The following is a 22,194-nucleotide window of genomic DNA, read 5'->3' as shown; positions in this document are numbered from 1 at the left end:
TAAATATTTGCTACATGGACGGTGCATGGAGAAATGAACAACGCTGGATTAAAGAAAGTTTGCCACTTACTAAAAAAGTTTGGAAAACATGTTTATTGAATAAATGTGTATATTGACTAATAAATAGCTCCATAATATCTGCACAATGACTTAAAATATTTGTTAGAGAACAGCTTTCAATATACCTAGTCAGCAAGTCCAACTGAACTCTGAGAATTGTCAGCCAAACACATCTGGAGTTGGAAAATGTTCTTAGGGATGTGTATCTGTATGTAAAAAATGGAGGCGTAATGCCAAGAGCTTTGTAATGTGATCCTGCAATAATGAGAAAGGCTAAGTTATTCCTAGTATTGTTGTCTAAGTTTCCTTTCTTTTGTTTCCAATCTAGTAAGTACTTCTAAGTAAATAATCACCGAATGCTATAATTGCTTAATTGAAAAGGAAACACTGAATTATTTTCATTAACATGCTGTTTCTTGTCCTAGTCCTTCTTCTTATTCAGTCAGTTGTCCTGAAGTGAGCTTTGTTTAGCTGAAACCATCAAGAAAGCACATCATATTATTTTATCTGTGGATAATGCTGACATCTGATGTATTGCATGAACCATTTTTAGTCTTTTTGCCACCCTCTCCATATTTTATTAATTTTGTTGTAACTTTATGTTCTGTGATCATTTTGGCTGAATAGGCTTGTAATTAATTATATTAGGTTAATGTTACTTTAAATGAAATATATTTTTTCAGTGTATAAATTGGGAATACCTATATCTGAACCTAATAATTTCTGTTTCTTACTGAGAATTAGAATTAGAACTTTTTATTTATTATTATTAAAGACATACAATGGCAAGTAAATGAAATTATGTAGGCTGTATAGTGTGTATTGTATTACACACTGCATATTTATTCATAAAACTGGAAAGACTGAATGAATTAATCAGTTACAGGTGCAGTTGTTGAGGCAATCACATGGTATTTCAATGTGTTGCTACATGACCATGACTTGCAACTTCCCGCCATCTTGTCAATTAACTTCGTTTGTCAGAAGCTGGCTGTAAAGGTCACAAATGTTGATCATATGACCCTGTGACACTATAATTATCATAAATATGTGCTGGTTACCAAGCACCTGAACTGTGACCATGGGACACTGAAGGCAGGCTGCAAGTTCAAGGTCTGGCTGTAAATCTCTTTTTTCAGCATTGTCTTAACTTTGAACAGTTGCTGAACAAGCAGTTGTTAAGCTAGGGCTACTTGTATTTCTAACACGTAAATATTAATTTGTGTATTTTTTGCCTAGCAGAGAAGATGACAATTTTAATATTCATTATAACATTACAAAATGTTTGATTGAAAATATAAACCTCAGGTCACCCTTTTAATCTACCACTCCACTATGTTTATGTATATCAATTGTTGCTAAATATAAATCAAATCTTTTTTATCTATGATAATAAGGTTTTAGATATTCATGGTTTTGGAAAATGGGTTTGGGACATGTATAAAGTTTATTTTTTCAAGGTTTCATCTAGAATTTTCATATTTCTTGATGTTAGTCTGGAACAGACACAGCTGTACACATGTATAACATAAACCATAAAAATATAACATAAAACAGGACACAGCATGTCTAAACACAAAGTTTGTTAAAATATTCATATGTATACCAAATAATATTATATGTTAAAACTCCTTCTGAAGGTCATTTATAAAAAAACTGCATAACTACCCGGTCTCAGTGACTGTGATCCTTGAATAAAGTTTCAAATGTTGATCTTAAGGTTTAAGTAGGCACAAACTTACTATAGGTAAAGCACGTTCCTTTGGATTGTCTCCACCCTTTTTTAGTGGCAGATGAATTCAAACAACCTTATTTATCTTAAACATTTAACTAAAATTATCAACTACTTCAATTTTCCATAGATCTTAAAAATAGGAGCATTATTGTAAATAGGTATTTCAGTAAGAGTACTGTAAAGTCATGGCATCTTGACCATTTGGCTTGGATCAAGTATAGGGTAAGAATAATGTTTATTCTTTGCACAAAGTTATGGTAGAGATAGAGAGAAGTCCATTTTTCAATCCTAAATAAAAACCCTCTTCTTCAGATAAAATCACTCTCCTTACTGTTAATTTCTTATATTTTTGTTTCTGATTAGCACAATTACATATTGTGTGGTGATTGGCATCTTTTAAATTAGGTCCAAGATATATGTAATAACACTAGATAAACAACATGTAGAAAGCTGTAACCTTAACTATAATGCTCTTGCTGTATTCAGCTCATTAATCTTGAAATTGTCATAATGCTTTGAATGAATACTTAATACTTATTGCTCTTGAATGATGAAGTTCATAGAGCTACATTTTGCAAGCTGTAACCTCAGCTGAAATCCCTTAATCTCTCTCAGCTGCTGCAGTCTGTTCTGAATGTCCTTACAGATGAAAAGAAGTCTTTGATAGTTTTCTGTCAAGGTCCAAAGGATGCTGAATCAGGGCAGCATCTAGCCGTTAATGGGCAACTATGGATCACAGCAGTAGTGATACAGTTACTCTTTGTAAGTCCGCTCTGGAAATGTATTTATATAACTTCCTTCCATGTCCTTCTAAGAGTCTTTTGTTTTCAGAGGTAAAGCTAAGCTCATGAACTAAATTTGCTTAATGGAGAGGGAAGCGGACAATTTAACACTGGAATAAATGAAAAAGATATTTTCTCTTGATACCTTGCATTAATTATTTAATTTCATCTTAATTATTTTAAACTAAACACATCTGTTCTCAGGCATTGATCATACCAAAACATTTTGATAATGTTCCAATTAACCTTTACAGCTTTCTAAAATGTAGTTGCTCCTGATGCTTAGGGTGAGCGATGTAGATTAATAAAATAACTGAATAGAAAGGTAAAATAAACATGATGACACTTTAGGATGTTATTCTGTCCTTCATTCTCCTCACTGGCAACTGTGCATGTTCTCTGTATATTTAAGAGGAGAAGGAAATTCCTGTTGACTGTCAGATTTAAACTGTTCTTTGGTCCTTTAGTCCTGCATTCACAGTCGCGTTTGTTTTGAGCCAAGATGTCTTGGAACATTGTGATTGAAATGGCAAGAGGTAGAATTTTCCCTGTCCTTTAAATAAGTCCAACACTTTGCTTTTATGTAGAAGCTGTAGCCATGGCAACCAATGCATGGAAGCACAAAAAGGCTACTTTTAGAATTTTAAGCTGTCACCTCTTTCCAATAATAATTTTCTTGAATGAGTGTTGTGTATCTTAACTCATGCTCTTCATTACTCCTAAGGAAATGTAGAAATTAATAACTTTAAAGACTTTATGGATGTGATTTTCTCTTTAAAAGGTGATTATTCCGAGTTTTAAATTTGTAATAAAAAATCAGTTTAGGAAGAAAGATGGACATACTTATCTCGTTTTACAGGAAAGTGTTCTTGCAACGACTGAGGCAAATAACTTTTTAGATGCAGACGACTTTGTTTAGCCTTTGGGTGGAACAGCACTGCAGAATAAGCATAGATTGGGCAAAAAAAATCATGAGATAACTGCTTATGTACTTTATACAGTGAGGGGGAAAAATTATTTGATCCCTTGCTGATTTTGTATGTTTGCCCACTGACAAAGAAATAATCGGTCTATAATTTTAATGGTAGGTTTATTTTAATAGTGAGAGACAGAACAACAAAAAAATCCAGAAAAATGCATTTCAAAAAAGTTATAAATTGATTTGCATTTTAATGAGTGAAATAAGTATTTGACCCCTTCACAAAACATGACTTAGTGCTTGGTGGCAAAACCCTTGTTGGCAATCACAGAAGTCAGACGTTTCTTGTAGTTGGCCACCAGGTTTGCACACATCTCAGGAGGGATTTTGTCCCACTCTTCTTTGCAGATCCTCTCCAAGCCATTAAGGTTTCAAGGCTGATATTTGGCAGCTTGAACCTTCATTTCCCTCCACAGATATTCTATGGGATTAACATCTGGAGACTGGCTAGGCCACTCCAGGACCTTAATGTGCTTCTTCCTGAGCCACTCCTTTGTTACCTTGGCCGTGTGTTTTAGGTCATTGCCATGCTGGAATACCCATCCATGACCCATTTTCAATGCCCTGGCCGAGGGAAGGAGGTTCTCACCCAAGATTTGACAGTACATAGTCCCGTTTATCGTCCCTTTGATGCAGTGAAGTTATCCTGTCCCCTTAGCAGAAAAACACTCCCAAAGCATAATATTTCCACCTCCATGTTTGATGTTGGGGATGGTGTTCTTGGGGTCATAGCCAGCATTCCTCCTCCTCCAAATACAGCGAGTTGAGTTGATGCCAAAGAGCTCAATTTTGGTCTCATCTGACCTGAATCATACAGATGTTCATTGGCAAACTTAAGACGGTCCTGTACATGTGCTTTCTTGAGCAGGGGGACCTTGCAGGTACTACAGGATTTCAGTCCTTTACGGCGTAGTGTGTTACCAATTTTTTTTTGATGACTATGGTCCCAGCTGCCTTGAGATCACTGACAAGATCTGAGCTGATTCCTCACAGTTCTCACGATCATTGAAAATCCACGAGGTGAGATCTTGCATGGAGCCCCAGACCGAGGGAGATTGACAGTTATTTTGTGTTTCTTCCATTTGCGAATAATTGCACCAATTGTTGTCACCTTCTTACCAAGCTGCTTGGTGATAGTCTTTAACCCATTCCAGCCTTGTGTAGGTCTACAATCTTGTCACTGACACCCTTGGACAACTCTTTGGTCTTGGCCATGGTGGAGAGTTTGGAATCTGACTGATTGATTGCTTCTGTGGACAGGTGTCTTTTATACAGGTAACAAGCTTAGATTAGGAGCATTCCCTTTAAGAGAGTGCTCGTAATCTCAGCTCGTTACCTGTATAAAAGACACCTTGGAGCCAGAAATCTTGCTGATCGATAGGGGATCAGATACTTATTTCACTCATTAAAATGCAAATCAATTTATAACTTTTTTTGAAATCCATTAAAATTATAGACTGATCATTTCTTTGTCAGTGGGCAAATGTACAAAATTAGAAGGGGATCAAATACCTTTTTCCCTCACTGTACATTTCCCGTTTTGTCACATTAAAATTTGCATCTGTCTTGCATGCTCTGGTGTAGAATATCATTTACATAGTACATAGCATTTTATATCTCTTCTTTAGTATTCATTGTGTGATATTCATTATTAATATTTGTATTAATATATTCCAGCATGCCTTGCTCTTGTCTTTTGTGGTAAAGGCCTTATGCAGAATTAGAAAAGATATTGAACCAATATTAATTGATTAGGATTCTTTATCAATTGCTGTTGGAAAAGACTCCTGAAAATATCCTGGTCAGCCAAGAAAATAAACTAATGGATCATCAAAAGGATCATCCGGAATTCTCACTCAAGGCACAAATAACCAAACTCAAATTATCTTACTTCAGGCACATTATGTGAAGATTTAGCATTGAATGTGAAAGAAAAGAAAATAACAACTAGGAGCAAGATAGATGAGCTCATCTACAGAGATGATGAATGTGTTGTTGGAAGACGTGAAAGACCAGGTCAGGGACAGATTGCCATGGAGAAACTATAGGTGGTTTCTGAGTTGACACTGATTTGGTGTCAAAATCCACTTTGAAACTCTTTGTGGAAGGAAATAAAAAAGTATTAGGAGGATATACATATAGATTTTTAATCTCCAACTGTAGCAGCCCCAATAGCATGATCCCACCATTTCTTTGTGGTTGAAATCTTGGCATTGTAAGATAATATAGGGCAGGCATGTCAAACTCGCGACGTCATATGACATCACACAACGTATCGCGACTTTTTTCCCATTGCCGGCAATGCAGTGGGCGCGGTTTCAGTATGATGCATCCGGCCCCTGGGCCAGCTGTTTGACATACCTGATATAGGGTAAACAAGTCGCAAATATAGGAATTTAATTTATTGGAATCTGGCTCAGACATAAAATAACCATGTCTCCTAGATGCTAGAATCAAAGTACTTGTGTATTATTGCAAGCAATGAAATGGGAATACAGGTGGCTTGAGCAACTGTGGTACAACTGAATAGATGCAGTGAATCCTATTGAAACTAGTATGGACACCATTATAAAATCCATGGCAATAAAAGAAAAGAAAGGACATGGATTTTCTACTTAATTGCTTCTGTTAAAACTGCCCAAAGGAATTCTTCAGAGCTGAGCCAGGCTCCAGATTTCAAATAGTAAAGTCAGCCTTCTTACTCCAACTAGGCTTGTGAGATTTTGCAAATACAATTGCTTGAAAGCAAATATAACTCTTAGTTCTGTTCATGCAACTACCTGCCTGTTAGCGCCATTTCTAAGTTAACTTATAAGGCTGTCTAAACATTCTGCCCTGCCAGTGATTATTTAGATCATTAATATTTTTCTTTTCTTAATCAAATGCCTTGCTAACTTGGATTTGGATTCAGTTTTTTCATGAAGGCAGACTTGGCTTGTCTAATTGATCAACTAGATAAGAAAGAGACAGGGAAAGTGAAATACTGGTGATAGTCCTGGTTTTCTTGGTTAACCTATGCAAAGTACATTGTTTCAGTACTTAAGAGACCTGTTCTTTCCTGTCTCTGGGCTCAAGCTGAAAGTGATACTAAGAGATATATGCTTGTCCCATCACAAACAGTCCTTAAGGATTAATGGTGTCATGCAATGTTTTATCTTCAGTGTTATCTGAAATCTATATGAAGTTGCTATCAAGACTTACAGTTGCCTTGGGAGATAGTTGTCATTAACAGGCTGATGATGCTCAGTACTAATACTTTATTGCTTACTAATACTTTAGTACTCTTGAATGCATTTGGGTCAATATAAAAGGGGGGGAAAATGACATTGCCATAGGTGTATACTATAGGCCACCCAACCAAACAGAGGAAATAGATGAACTTTTTGCTAGTCAGCTAACTAAGGTATGTAGGAAGCACATCACAATAGTAATGGGGGACTTTAACTATCCTGACATCAACTGGGAGACAACCTCTGCACCAAGTGGAAGATCAAACAGATTCCTGACAAACCTAGCAGACAACTTTGTCTCCCAAAAAGTAGAGAAGGGAACTAGGGTATTAGCCATTTTGGATCTAATTCTCACTAACAGAGATGAAATGATAGAAGGTGTTGAAGCCAGAGGAACCTTGGGAGGAAGTGATCATGCAATATTGGAATTCAACATTATGGAAGCACAAGCAATAGAACACAGTCAAACTAGAGTCTTGGACTTCAAGAGAGCTAATTTCAATACATTTAGAGAGGGTTTGGGAAGGATTCCATGGATGAGAATCCTCCAGGGGAAAACAACTCAAGATACTTGGGAAATTTTGAAAAGTGAGATAATAAAAGGCCAGTCTAGCACAATACCAACAACGAGGAAAAATAACAGCTCTCAAAAGAAACCAGCATGGCTGCACAAAGAACTCTCTGATAAATTGAAAGATAAAAAGGACAAATATAGAAAGTGGAAAGAGGGACACATAACTAAGTCAGAATATCAGCAAATAGCCCGAGCCTGCAAAGATGAAGTGAGGAAAGCTAAGGCTCAAAATGAACTAAGGCTTGTGACCAAAGTCAAAAATAACAAAAAAAAGCTTCTTTCAACATGTAAAAAACAAGAAAAAAGTGAAGGAAACGATTGGTCCATTAGTGGTGAAAGTGGCAAGAAGGTGACAAGCAACAGGGAGAAAGCAGAACTATTTAACTCGTTTTTCGCATCTGGTTTTACACAAAGGGAAAAAGCAGACCAACCTATCAAAAATAGTGCCATAAAAAACAGAATAGAAACACAAGTTAAGATAGGCAAGAAAATGGTAAGTGAGCATCTGTCCAGCCTAGACGAGTTCAAATCACCAGGACCAGATGGATTACATACCAAGGTTCTCAAGGAACTGGCAGATGTGATCTCAGAACCACTGAACTATATTTTTCAAAGATCCTTGAGCACTAGGGAACTACCAGAGGACTGGAAAACAGCTGATGTAGTTCCCATCTTCAAAAAAGGGGAAAAAATGGATCCGGGAAATTACAGACCTATCAGCCTGACCTCAATACCTGGGAAGATTCTGGAAAAGATAATCAAACAACGAATCAGCGAATACCTACAGGCAAACCAAGTCATTACTAAAAGCCAACACGGATTTGTCAAAAACAGATCATGCCAGACAAACCTTATTGCACTCTTTGACCAAGTGACAAAATTAGTGGATCAGAGGAATGCTGTGGATATAATTTATTTGGACTTCAGTAAGGCATTTGACAAATTAGATCACAACCTACTACTTGAGAAGATAGAAAAATGCGGGTTAGACAGCATCACCACCAGATGGATCCGTAGCTGGCTGACCGGCCGTACTCAGCAAGTGGACCTCAATGGAACCACATCTACATGGAGGGAAGTGTGTAGTGGGGTGCCCCAGGGCTCTGTTCTGGGCCCAGTGCTCTTCAACATCTTCATCAATGATTTGGACGAGGGAATAGATGGGGAACTCATCAAATTTGCAGATGACAGCAAGCTGGCAGGAATGGCCAACACTCCAGAAGATAGGCTTAGGATACAGGAGGATCTAGACAGACTTGAACACTGGGCGCTATCTAACAAAATGAAATTCAATGGTGAAAAAAGTAAGGTTCTACATTTAGGCAAGAAAAACCAAATGTATAGGTATAGTATAGGGGGTACCTTGCTCAATAGTAGTAACTGTGAGAGGGATCTCAGAGTCCTAGTGGACAATCATTTAAATATGAGCCAGCAGTGTGCTGCAGCTGCCAAAAAAGCCAACACAATGCTAGGCTGCATTAACAGAGGGATAGAATCAAGATCACGCGAAGTATTAATACCACTCTACAATGCCTTGGTAAGGCCACACTTGGAATACTGCATCCAGTTTTGGTCACCACAATGTAAAAAAGATGCTGAGACTCTAGAAAGAGTACAGAGAAGAGCAACAAAGATGATTAGGGGACTGGAGGTTAAAACATACAAGGAAAGGTTGATGGAATTGGGTATGTCTAGTTTAATGAAGAGAAGAACAAGGGGGGACATGATAGCAGTGTTCCAATATCTCAGGGGCTGCCACAGAGAAGAGGGAGTCAAGCTATTTTCCAAAGCGCCTGAAGGCAGGACAAGAAGCAACGGATGGAAACTAATCAAGGAGAGAAGCAACTAGAACTAAGGAGAAACTTCCTGACAGTTAGAACAATTAACCAGTGGAACAACCTGCCTCCAGAAGTGGTGAATGCTCCAACACTGGAAGTTTTAAAGAAGAAACTGGACAGCCATTTGTCCGAAATGGTATAGGGTTACCTGCCTGAGCAGGGGGTTGGACTTGATGACCTCCAAGGTCCCTTCCAACTTTATTATTNTACTACTACTACTACTACTACTACTACTACTACTACTACTACTACGACACATCTTTGTTTATATGTCTCCAGATTCCCAGTAGCTGAATTCAGGCAAGATAGAACTCTTACCAGTTCTGGAAATGGATTGGAGAATTCAGAAAAATGCCTGTTCTATAGGGATTATTCTTCCTTTTAAGGAATGAGTTTATAGTCCAGGAATTCCCCACCATCCACCATTAACATTGGTTGAGTAGCATATCAGATAAGAGGTGAGAAGAGTTGTTTATCTGCTTTTGCTGATAAAGCAGGCATATCCATATATTAAGTGGCCAGCTATATACTCATGATTTCTATATATACTCACGATTTCTAGCAGCTCTCCAGATTCTGACTCATTACAGAACTCCAGGTCTTAGTCAGTCACTACCAGTAGCTTCAGATCTATAATGGCCCTTTCTGTTCCCTGCTCTTCCCCATCCCTCTCCCAGTTTCATTGAGTAGCAGCTCTGAATGGGCCGATTTGAACAGGCCATTTTGTTTTATTAGAATAGCAAATCACAAAGTCCAGTTGTATTGCACAGAATACAGTAGTCAAAATAGCACTTTGAACAGCCCTCTGTTCAAAGTACAATACAAAAGAGCATTTTTGTTACTATTTTGTTACATACTGAAAATGAAATTCAGTTTTGTTTCAATAAGAGGACACTCAAAGCTGTTGCACTCAAGCCATTTTTCAGTCTTATTTATTTGAATTTGCACGTCTCTAAAGTCTACAATTTATACTTGCTACTGGTAGATATATGAGCAAATTACATCCACTTTGTAATCCTGTGAATTAATAAACTGGTAGATGTAAAGTTAATACTACTCTCAGTGTTGCTTAGTAGCAATTGTACACATCTGATTTGTAAAACAAAGTATACTTCAAAAAAAGTACATTGCAATGTCTGGTATAGCTCCAAATAACAAGTAGGATAGTGCTTGTGGACTTATTTTTTATAATTTTTATTAGGTCATCAATTAATATTGGTATAATAACAAGTTTAACATATCATATATAGACAAGAAGCAACGGGTGGAAACTAATCAAGGAGAGAAGCAATCTAGAACTAAGGAGAAACTTCCTGACAGTGAGAACAATTAACCAGTGGAACAACCTGCCTCCAGAAGCGGTGAATGCTCCAACACTGGAAGTTTTTAAGAAGAGACTGGACAGCCATTTGTCCGAAATGGTATAGGGTTTCCTGCCTGAGCAGGGNTATTATTATTATTATTATTATTATTATTATTATTATTATTATTATTATTATTATTATTATTATTATTATTATTATTATTATTATTTTAATGTATTTATTTAGCATACGGCAAGGGTTATTTTAAATAGAAAACAAATCCACTGAGGAAAATCAGACTGCAAATGAAAGGCTACATTTTGGGCAAAATTAGCACATCATCAAAACTCAACTTAGGACACTAGAGTACAATGCCTAACTCCTAAATCGTTATCTGGGACCCTGCCATAATGTAATTACCTTGCAAGACATGTACAAATTACAACTTTATAATTTTCATTATAAACTGTATTATTGTATCACTCTATTACATTTTTGTTCAAATTATAAGAGCAATAAAGAAGCATGTTTTATCATTGGCTGCAACATTATCTGCTTTTCTGGGTTTATTATTTGGTCCTATTTTTTTTTCTTTCAGCTATGATATTTGTCAGCAGGAGGAGACAAAATAATTTTCCTTATTTGTCTCCAGTGTAATATCTTCAGTTATACATTGTCATCTACTATATGTATTAAGATGTAAATTATTTTTAATAGAACATTAATGAAACTAGGATATTTGTTACTTAAAGTAACTTTTTCAAGTAAGCCAAAAATTGTTTTAAAGCCTGTTCATACTTTATAATCAAACTCTGTATTGACAGTTAAAAATATGCTGTGCATTTGTGCATTTTGTTTCTATCTTTGCCTTGCAAACATCAATACCCTATTCTCTTTCAGGCTTGCAGTAATCATGTTTTGCTTTTCACATTTGAAATGCACATGTGGTGGTTACAATTAAGCTTAAATAATTAACTGTGAAAATTATGATGTACTAAGCCAGATCATTTGGCCCTTAATATCAGTACGCTGTTCACATGTTCTCAGTTTCAGTTCCGTTGCTATCCCTAGCCAGAATAATCAATGGCAAAAAATAATAGGTATAGATCACGGGTGTCAAACTCACCACATCACGTGATGTGTCGCAACATATCGCGACTTTTTTTGCATTGCCGGAGCTGGGGTGGGTGTGGCCTCCGTATGATGCAACTGGCCCATGGGCCGGCAGTTTGACACCTCTGGTATAGATCATATACTTGGAGGCACCATGTTTTCTAAATGTTTGAGAGAGACGCACAGACAGAAACTTGATAGAATAAAATTAAAATTGTGTTTTAAACTTTTCATATTTAGTAGGATTACCTAGACTGTGGTTGAAAGACAGACAGGCAAGTATGGTATGGAGAGAGATATGAATGATATTTGTTTCATTAGACAAGAAGCTTGACTTTTCTCCTGTCTGGTTAGTCAAAAGTTCTTTCTACTTCTTAGGCAAATATGGTAAATGTAGATGCCTGCTTATTGTCAACAGCTCTTCTATTGGTATGAGGTCATGTCTGAGATAGACACGATTACCTTGTGACTCTGTTCATTATTACTTATGTCTACATTTCAGTTGCAAGGTTTCCATATATGCCTGGCAGCTCTGATGTAAACATCTGACCCAAGAATATACTCTTATCTGCCCTATGACTGCTGGTACTGCACTACAAATCTGGTAGAGAAGACTTTCTCTGTTAATATAGGCATATCAAGGTACATTAAGTACATCAGCACAAAATAATCTTTGATGTTGAATAAATTGATATTCACAACTATGCAAAGCTTACTCAAATACAAAATGAATAATAAATAGTTATTTGTTTAAAAATTTGTTTATTTTAAATCTGACTTTTAATTTGATTCAGATTATTAAGCGTTATTAAAATATTTGGCAAAAAATAAAAATAGCTCAAATTCTATGATGAACATATACATATTATTGCTTGCTATTTTGGAAAAATACGTTAACAGATCTGACAACTGATCTGTTACTCAAAATGCAAAGATAAACTTAAATGAACACAAGTTTATTTGGTTGCTCTGACTCTCTTCATGATCTGATAGACATTATTTTACCAGACTTGTCTGCTGGTACAATAACTGTTTCTCTGAGTTTGAATTAATGCTTGATCATTAGTGATTGTATCTAGTCAGCTTGTCTTCTGTCACATCTTTTTAGATTGCCTTCCATTGTTCCAAATATCAAATTTTTTTCCCAATGACTTACTTTTCTATATATTTTCAAAATATTAAAATTTTCATTCCATTACAGGTGCTTTCAGCAAAAAAAATATTTTACTTCATTTAATATTAAATAATTTGTTTTTTAACTATATTCTACACATTTTCCATCAATCATCTGTTATTCTTCATTCACTATTTCTAGTGAACCATCTTTCCTACCCATATATTGAACTGGAATGACATATTTTTGCCATTGACAATATATATTTTTATTGTCAGTTCGATGCATCTGTACCTGAATATTTTGTATAGATCTGTCATTCTCTTTCTCCCAAATAACAATCTTTTTATTTGATTGCCAGAATCACCAGAGATGTTTTGATCTTAGGAAAATAAAGCCTGATCTTTAGACTTTTCTCCATCTACTTGGATTGGGTTGACATTGCCTGTTAGCATGATTTAGGATTGTTTGGTTTTTTTTTTTCAATCATAAGTAGCCAATCAGCTTTTGTACTCTCTTACATCTTCATTCAGAGAATCTTGTCCTTTTGGCTTCTAGCCACAAAACGTACGAAGCAAATTGAGGATTGTTGCTATCCCAGAACTGTTAATACCAATGTATTATATATTCTGTATATAAACAAAATATAGTGTGTTCCATACCTACTTACAAACTGCAAATAGTGCTTTTAACTGAATCACATTGCAGGATTTTAAACTATTTGACTGGAAGGGTCTGCGACAACTCACCATGGCCAATTTGCTATGGACAACTCACCACAGCCAACTCAATGCAGCTAACTCACCGCAGGACAACTCTCCACGGCCAACTTGCCACGGGACAACTTGCCATGGGACAAGAGTTACACTAATATTGAAGAAAGAGTAGAATAGAATAATTAAAGAAAGGATGCCAAAGGGGGAACAAAATGAAATGTAAATGATAAAAATTAAAATATTTTTAAAATTATTTTAAAAATTAAATTGAAGTTGAATCATCTTGCAGTGAGTTATCCTGTGGTGAGTTGGCCATGTTGAGTTGTCCCACAGTGAGTTGGCCAGGGTGAATTGGTAGTGGCGAATTGGCCACAGCAATGGCGACTTGATCATGGCGAGTTGGCCATGTCAAGTTGTCCTGCGGCGAGTTGGCTATGGCAAATTCTCCCATGCCATGACTGGAATTACATCTCCTTCCTCCTCCCATTTGGAATCTGGATATTTTTTTCTCCTCATACCTGGAATAAAAACTGGGGGTGGTTGAAGCAATAATGTTCTTTCTTCTTCCCCCATTAAAGTCTGAGAGAGAAAGATCCTCCTCAGATGGGCCAGGCAATTCTTTCAACTCGGGACTGCTTTCCCAAGAGTTAGGGATGGATGGCTGCAGGAGGCAACTCTCATAATGCTAGAATTAGGCAGAGAAGGGAGAAGAGTTCAATTAAAGGACTTGCAAACATTTTCTCCCTCTGCGCAGCTATACCACACACATTTGGTATACAGCCCAAGAAATACAAAAAAAGCTACATTGTAAGAATTTGCTGTTTATGAACCATGGATTCTACAATTACTTCATGTTTAAGCTGAAGTCACTCAACTATCAGAGATGTCTTCTGATTCATCATATTTGAAGGAGGAGCAGGAGGGTGATACCTTAAAACTCAGAGATAGTAGATGGTATAATAAAATTAACACTCAGTTCTTTTTAAATATTCTCTGAGATGTGGAAAAGGTTTGTTGCTGTTTATTTATTTAGATGCATAGGCCATCAGGTCCAAAGAGTAGGTGGCATAAAAGTTTGAAACAGCATAAATATGATATAAAATTACACACATGCAAGCAACATATGAAAAATATAATTTAATATCAGCCATTTATCTTCTATAAGGCCAGGATCACAAATATCCCTGTCTATTGAAACACATACACACCCTCTCACTCTCACACTCTTTCTCTCTCTGCTTTTTTGGTTAATCTTTAGAGTTTTAAACCAAATACCTTATATTTGGGTTATGGAATGGATTTGAATAGAAAGAAAAAAAAGAAATTTCCAGGACATCAAGGCCTTTTCAGACCTCCTCATTATCTTCATTCCCTCAGTTTCAGGGATCCAAGGCTATTTTCTGTTTGAAATGAATAGAGAGTAGCTATTGTAGTTACTTTTTCTGCAGGTAGAGGTATTTGACTGATCTTGTCTGGGCCAACAAGCTTTGCAGGCTGAAAATTAGATCTTGGATCTTAGTACTTAGGTTATAAGTGCCAGACTAGGAAATGGGAGGAAAAAAATCCAAAAGATGACAATGATAAATCACTTTTATATTAGAGCTAAGTAAATTGCATGGACATGTCCAAGAAACCAACTCCAAGACTTTGTTTTAAAGATGGCAGTTTTTTTCCTCTTATGTCTGGGATTAGTGAAAACTGTGTGTGGTGGAGCTGTCTGCTAAAAATAACACTTCCTTTGACTGATTCATTCTTTTTCAAAGAAAGCACTGTAACGGTTATTTACATGTTCTGAATAAGCTACGTGTAGCATAATTCAGGCCAGTGGTTTTCAAACTGAGAAACTTTACAATGTGTGGACTTTACTGCCAGAATTCTCCAACCAACATATTGGCTAGGGAATTCTGGGAACTGAAGTTCACATGTCTTAAAATTGCCAAGTTTAAAAAACACTGATCAAAGCAATTAGTGTTTTTAATAAAAAGATAAAGTTACCCCCTTAAAATTAATTTGGACATAAAAAAGTTTTACTGTGTTTCATTTAGCCCATAGTTTGTGCTATAAATTGTCTACATATTTATTGCAATTAATTATTCAGCAAAAAAATGAATATGGCTTTGAATGAAGTTCTGATATTTTTTCAGGAAACAATTCTCTCTCTCTCTCTCTCTCTCTCTCTCTCTCTCTCTCTCTCTCTCTCTCTCTCTCTCTGTGTGTGTGTGTGTGTGTGTGTGTGTGTGTGTGTGTAAAATGTATCCATATCATAGATTGGTGCACCAAGGGCTGAAGAATTAAAAATATAGTAGCACAGATGGAATTCAAGAAGAATCAATTATAATTATGAAATTAGAGTGTGTGGTGCCTTACCAGTGACAACAAACAAAGAACTTTTCTCAAAGTAATTACTAATGAATTGGGGGCAATAGCCTCTTGCATTTGCTAATTAGACCAGACAAAACTCTGTAAAATAACGAAGGAGGCATGTGGATAGTAGAAGACTTCAAGGTATGAATATTATTATTTTGTTCCTTGTCAGCCACCCATCCCTGCTTCAATTCCCCGCCTCTTTGCTGGAAAGAATGAGGAGAATAGACATATATATTCTGTGTACATATTTCTATACACGAAAGTAGTTTGAGTATACATGAGCAAGGAGGTAGTATATGCAGAATCAATTGTAATGTAATATTTTATAGATTTATTATTTTATAGTTATTTTATATCACACACATCTGTCTCCTTGTCCTGATATTCTATTACATGCCATTTCTGGCAGACATTCATAAAGTATGATACTAACTTACTAATTAGGCAAGAGAAAAACTGTAGGGTTGTTTTTTTGCTGGAATTAAAAGTGGAAAAGTGTGGCCCTGAGTAGGATTTTTGTCTTATGTTTATAATTCTTTCGTTTGTCTACTTTTCTTTTAATGGGGATAGTCTTAAGGTGAATGAGCTACTGGCAGTCCTTGAATTAGGACCACAATTGAGTTTGGAATTTGGATTGTAAGTAGTAGTGGTCATTAAGCAAGTGCCCAGGTGATTTTCTCTCTCTTAGCAACTGTGATCCTGGCTCTGCCAGTGTGGTTATTAAGCAGAGTGGAGTCCCTGGGAGGCCTGGCTTGCACTCTGTTTCAGGTCCAGGCCCCACTGCAATCCCTCCCCCCCCCCGAGCTCGCATGTGGCTTGCACCGGGCCTCTCAGGGATTATACCATCCCCTGAGATACTCCCTAGACAATGGCAGTTAATGGTGGTGCCAAGCCTGGGCCTGAAGTAGAGATCCAGGCCTAGCCCTAGTGCCAATGCTGCCACTCAAAAAGGCTGTCTCATGACACTCCCAGAGAAAGCGGTGGTTCCTATGAAGCCTTCATTCTTAAAGCAGCATCCGAGCATGCTTTTCTGTGGTCTCTGAAGTCTCTGAAAATTGCACAAAAGCACACGCTTTTTGAATCTTCGGGCAGGCACTGTCTTTGTTCAGCATTGTCATAATTTTGAATAACCACTGAATGAATGATTGTAAGTTGAGGGCCACCTGTAATCATATACGTGATCTTAAGTAATAAGTGATTTTAAGACTACATGGAAATAGTTTAGTGGAAGACTTTGTTTTTCACATAGCTTCTCATTCTCAATCTCTAATGCTTTATCTTGCTTTTCCAGCTTGATTTTCAATTTTATTGTTATTGGCTTTACAACATGTTGTCTAAATGTGTTCAAATACAGTTTTACGTTGCTAAATAAAGAGCTACTTACATGCTTCTGATCCATTTGAAAAATATTAAGTATGAAAGTTAGTGCTGATGGTCTCTTTAGTATGTTTTCAGCTATGTTTTAATCTTATCTATTGTGTATAATTCCCTAACATTATTTAGTGCTGATTACATATAAGGTTAATTAGTATTCTGAAGTACTTTTTAAAATCAGCAATGGAACTGAACACTATACTAAAAGAATTCAAAATAGTTTCTATTCATGCTTGGAAAACTATTTTCAAACAGATTCAAACATTGGACATGGCAACTGGTAACAAAAAAGGTTGCATTCTTTAAATTTTAAGAAAAAGGAACCATAATGTTTCCATGCTGACGTGAACCACACGATTAACATTTTATATCATTGTCTTAAATCTGTCTGACTTGACTTGTCTTCAATTAGAATCTGTTCCTTATGAAATAATAGTTTTCTCTGGTGTCATCACTAGTGCCAAAGGAAGTCTTTTGTCATGTTTGATCCTGATATAATTCAGGCACCTAGTTATTTTAAAAATAATGTTAACCACATGTATCCTGAAAAATTTGTGTCCTTATTATGTAGTGACTGACTTAGTTTTAAAAGAATAGACAAATTCACTGTCAACAAATTTTAAGTGGAAGCTGCTCTTAAGCCCTTGGACCAGATGCAGCTTATCAATTGCCATCAACAGGATAACTGTTGCTGTTAGGCTCCTGTTTTGAATTTCTCATAGACAAAAACTTAGCAAGAGATGCAACATTAGATAGATGTCTGGTCTGTTCCAGCAAATCAACTCTTATTTTCTTCATACTCTGTTTGCTTGAGATCTTGGTAAACTGGATTACATATGCTTTTGTCATTTTAGAGTAGCAAGAAGTTTACTTTATAAGCTTGGCTCCTGAGAGGCTCAGGAAATCCTTTCTAATGTCTCCATGGTATTAAAAAAATAGTATATTTTAAAAAAATACCATAGAGACATCCGAAAGTGAAGCTGTTAGCAACATGGTATTAGACTACAAGTTATTCTGAATATTTTTCCCAAATTACAAGTTTTGTTATTTTGAATTCCAAAACATACTTCCCAGTGTTCCTGATATCTTATTTATATGGCATCTAAAATATGCCTCAACTTCCTATTTTCTTCTTTATACAGGTTAATTTAAGGTTTCCTCCACTTGCCCTAATATAATTCCCAGACCTTTTATCTTTGCTCATGTAGCTGGCCAAAATAGATTCATGGCTATGGCCATTTGTGTATAAAATTAGAATATAATATTAATATGTTCTTTTCACTGGATTTTGATTTTAATTCTTTCTATATGAAAGAATAATATTATAAAAAATTGAAATAACTACTAAATTCATGGAGCTTTTCAAATTCAGGTCTGTGAAAAGATTTAATTTCTGTTACTGAAGCTTTGCTAAGCTAAGCAGGTTCTATTTTTTCTTTATTTTTGTCCTTGTATTTTGCTCCCTTAATGTGGATTATATTCTAATTCATTATTAATTACAGGTGGTCCTCAAGTTACGAATGTAATGGAGTCTGTCCATTCCATTCGTAACTCGAGGATTCATAGGAGTAAATGGCATACCTTGAATGCCATCACTCCCTGCTTTCGCCACGCATTCGCTAATCAAATGCATGGGTCATTAAGTGCACACAAGGTATCTCAGGGTGGGGAAGGCCATGGGGGGGCCTAGTGATGGAATAGGCCCCCAGGTCCTCCCCAACCCACTAAGATACCACATGCTTCTGCCTCCCTTTCTGCCATGCCAGACGCACTTACCTTGCAAACATCTGTCTCCTCTGTGCTGCTGTTTCTTTGCCTTTGAGGGAGAGGAGAGTCAGTTAGGAAATGCTTTTCATGCTGAAAATGGAAGTTTCTGGCATCCATGATCTCGCATGAGTTTCAGGCACCCATTCTCTGCAAGAGATCATGGACCTCAGAAACTTCCATTCTCTGCAAAAAGTGTTTGCAGGGCCTGTCTCCTGCTCCTTTCCCCAAAACTCCTTTCGGCCACTGCTGTGGTAGGGATGCTTTCTGCCCACTAAAATCTGCTGCACCCAGGTCTTTTTTGAGGGCAATCCCACTGTTGCGCCTCCACTTTCTTCAGCTCGGAAAGAGCCGGGGCACCCATGCTGCTGGCTGCCAGGGTGGGGCCACCTGAGAGACCATAGTCCCTCCTCCCCAGCCAGCCAGCCCCCACCACCCGGCCTACACCTTGCCTGGCCAGCTGGCCGGCATAAAGCCTTACCGCTCTCCTCCTAATCCTCCTCCTTATCCTCCCTGCTCAAGTGGCGTCAGGCTCCACAGGACAACAGGGTCTCATTCCTCCCCTGGCAGGCTGGACAGGCTGGACTTGGGTGTCAGGGACTGGACCCGCAGTGTCTCCTTGCTCAGTTGAAGGCTTTGTTCCTGCCCTCAAGCAGTAAGGCTGGTGCACGTGAGCGAGTAGTGTACCTGGGCCATGGACAGCATTGGTTCCTGCACCCAGCCGATTCCACGGTGACCCTCTCAGCTCTGGCTATGAGGTGGGTTGACGAAGGAGCTCTGTCCACAACAGATATTAGTGGGCAGGGAGCATTCCTGCCACAGCAGTGGTGGAAAGGAGTTTGGGGGGGAGGAGCTGGAGGCAGGCACCACAAACACTTTTCGCACAGAGAATGAAAGTTTCTGGGATTCATGATTTCGCGCAACTTCAAACATCCATCCTCTTGCAGAGAATTGATGCCTGAACTCACGCAAGATCACAGACGCCAGAAACTTCCATTTTCAGTGCAAAAAGCATTTCTAAGCCAACTCTCCTCTTCCTCAAAGGCAAAGAAACAGTGACAGAGAGGAGACAGTATTAAGTTATAGCTTATTTGTATTTCTTAAAATCTAAAACATGGAGTGACCACAAGATGTCAGTGCAACAGATCCTATCTTAAGCTGATTGTCTTTTTTTCTGATTCTATTTTGAACAGAACATATTCTGTAATCTACAATTGTGCAGTAACTATATATTAAAGATTTAGATATATTGATTTGTGACAAGTATCTTAAACTTTATTAGAAGGTAGTATAAAATATAGTCACTTAAATTAAATAATTATTAATTCAAAAAGTATTGGTATTTCTTTGTTTCAGACATTTGACTTTGGTTGGAGAAGATGTTTTAAAGAATTCTTTTAATCTGTTGATTTTTTATGAATAATAAAGAACGTATTTTGGAGGGAATATTTCATTTGCTGCAAAGTAATACACTATATTTTATCATCTTCCTTTTGGTGCTAGCCAATAGTTTTATAAATATAGCCATCTACAATGCTCTGTATGCCATTTAACATTTAAAATGTTCAGCTACATGTGTAGAAGACCTAAGTCTTATCCTAAAATAAAAGTGTTGAGCTTGTATTTAAATCAGATATCACCTTTCCTTGATTTCAACTTTCACCACACTCAAACCAATTTTAAAAAATCAAGTAGGACATAAACAGTTACAAGAAATATAAAGACCTACTTCAGAGTTTAAAATGTTAGTTATGAAACAATTTTTAATTATGGAGATCATATATTATAAAGAGCTTTTGCAACATTAGGATTAAAAAAACTATTGTACTAAATGTGTGGAATAAAAAAATTAAGCAAAAATATATTCAGACTAATGAAATATATGTAATCACTTTCTAAATAAGGGGATAAAAATATCACCTATTTGCTGGGTAGCTAATATACAGTTACTTTGTTTTAAAGGACAGTGTGAGGTTTTATTCCCATTACAATTCTTTGTAAAATATTATTTTTTTCTACCTATTTATTTAACATATATATCATACCTCTTTTTCTATAAAAAAGCAAAGTAACAAAGTAAAATAGTATCTGTCATTTTTAAAGAGTTTTGCTTGATTTAGGTAGTGAAATACTTTCTGTAACTAAATTAAGATCCTGTTTTATGGATTGCTAGCAGTCCTGCTTTGCAATATACTACGGCATAACATTGCTTACTGTAAAGCTAATAAGGTAAATATATATTTGAGAATGTATCACATATATTGCAATAGGCTCATTCTTGTTGTTTTTCCAAAGGATGAAGAAGAAGAAATAAAGCTGGAGATCAACATGCTGAAAAAATATTCCCATCATAGAAATATTGCAACATACTATGGTGCTTTTATTAAAAAAAGTCCTCCAGGACATGATGACCAACTGTGGGTAAGGACATCTTTCATGAATATGTACATAACTCTTTCTCTTATATTTTGAGAGCATCAGGTTAAATAAACAGGATTAGAATGCAACAAAGTCTTATCAGTTTGCCTACCGACCAAATCGCTCTACGGAGGATGCTATTTCTTCCGTTCTCCATCTGAGCATGAAGCACTTAGAGCAGAACTGCTGACCTGCGGAAACTGTGCCCACCCCCATTGCTGGCAATGGCAAAACTATCCCGATATGTTGTGTGACGTCACGAGTTTGACATGTCTGACTTAGAGGAAAGAAATACTCATGTGTGTTTGTTGTTTGTCAACTTCAGTTGAGCATTTAACACAATCATTCCCCAGCATCTAGTAGACAAACTGGGCCTTTTAGGTTTAAACACTCCTTTGTGCAACTGGATTCTTGATTTTCTTACCAGCAGGCCCCAATATGTACGAGTTGGAACAAATACCTCTAATATCATTTTCTTGAGCACAGGTTCTCCTCAGGGCTGCGTCCTAAGTCCGCTGCTATTCACCCTGTTGACCCATGACTGTTGCGCTAGGTTTGCCACCAACCATATTGTGAAGTTTGCAGATGATACAACAGTAGTGGGCCTTATTCATGATAACAATGTGGATGCTTACCGCAAGGAGATTGAGGGGTTGGTGAACTGGTGTAAGGAAAGCAGCCTAGTTTTAAATACCGGAAAAACCAAAGAGATCATTGTCAATTTCAGAAAAGGCAGGCACAGCCACACTTCTCTGTGCATTAATGATTCACCTGTGGAGATGGTTACCAGCATCAAATTCCTGGGTATGCAGCTAACGAGTAGGCT

At 36.9% G+C, this 22,194-nt stretch overlaps 1 protein-coding gene across 1 annotated transcript in view; it reads left to right on the top strand.

Moving 5' to 3' along the window:
• The window catches only part of MAP4K4 (mitogen-activated protein kinase kinase kinase kinase 4), a 131,201-nt gene that overhangs the window by 32,219 nt on the left and 76,788 nt on the right, over positions 1 to 22,194 (top strand). The window contains exons 4-5 of the mRNA XM_029283950.1: positions 2,411 to 2,557; positions 21,246 to 21,371. Coding sequence (XP_029139783.1) covers positions 2,411 to 2,557; positions 21,246 to 21,371 — 273 coding nt within the window. The remainder of the gene's footprint in view (positions 1 to 2,410; positions 2,558 to 21,245; positions 21,372 to 22,194) is intronic.

This window comes from Protobothrops mucrosquamatus, unplaced genomic scaffold (genome assembly GCF_001527695.2).
Source record: "Protobothrops mucrosquamatus isolate PMUCROS unplaced genomic scaffold, P.Mucros_1.0 scaffold295, whole genome shotgun sequence".
NCBI classification, from domain to species: domain Eukaryota; kingdom Metazoa; phylum Chordata; class Lepidosauria; order Squamata; family Viperidae; genus Protobothrops; species Protobothrops mucrosquamatus.
This window is presented reverse-complemented; position numbering and strand designations above follow the sequence as displayed.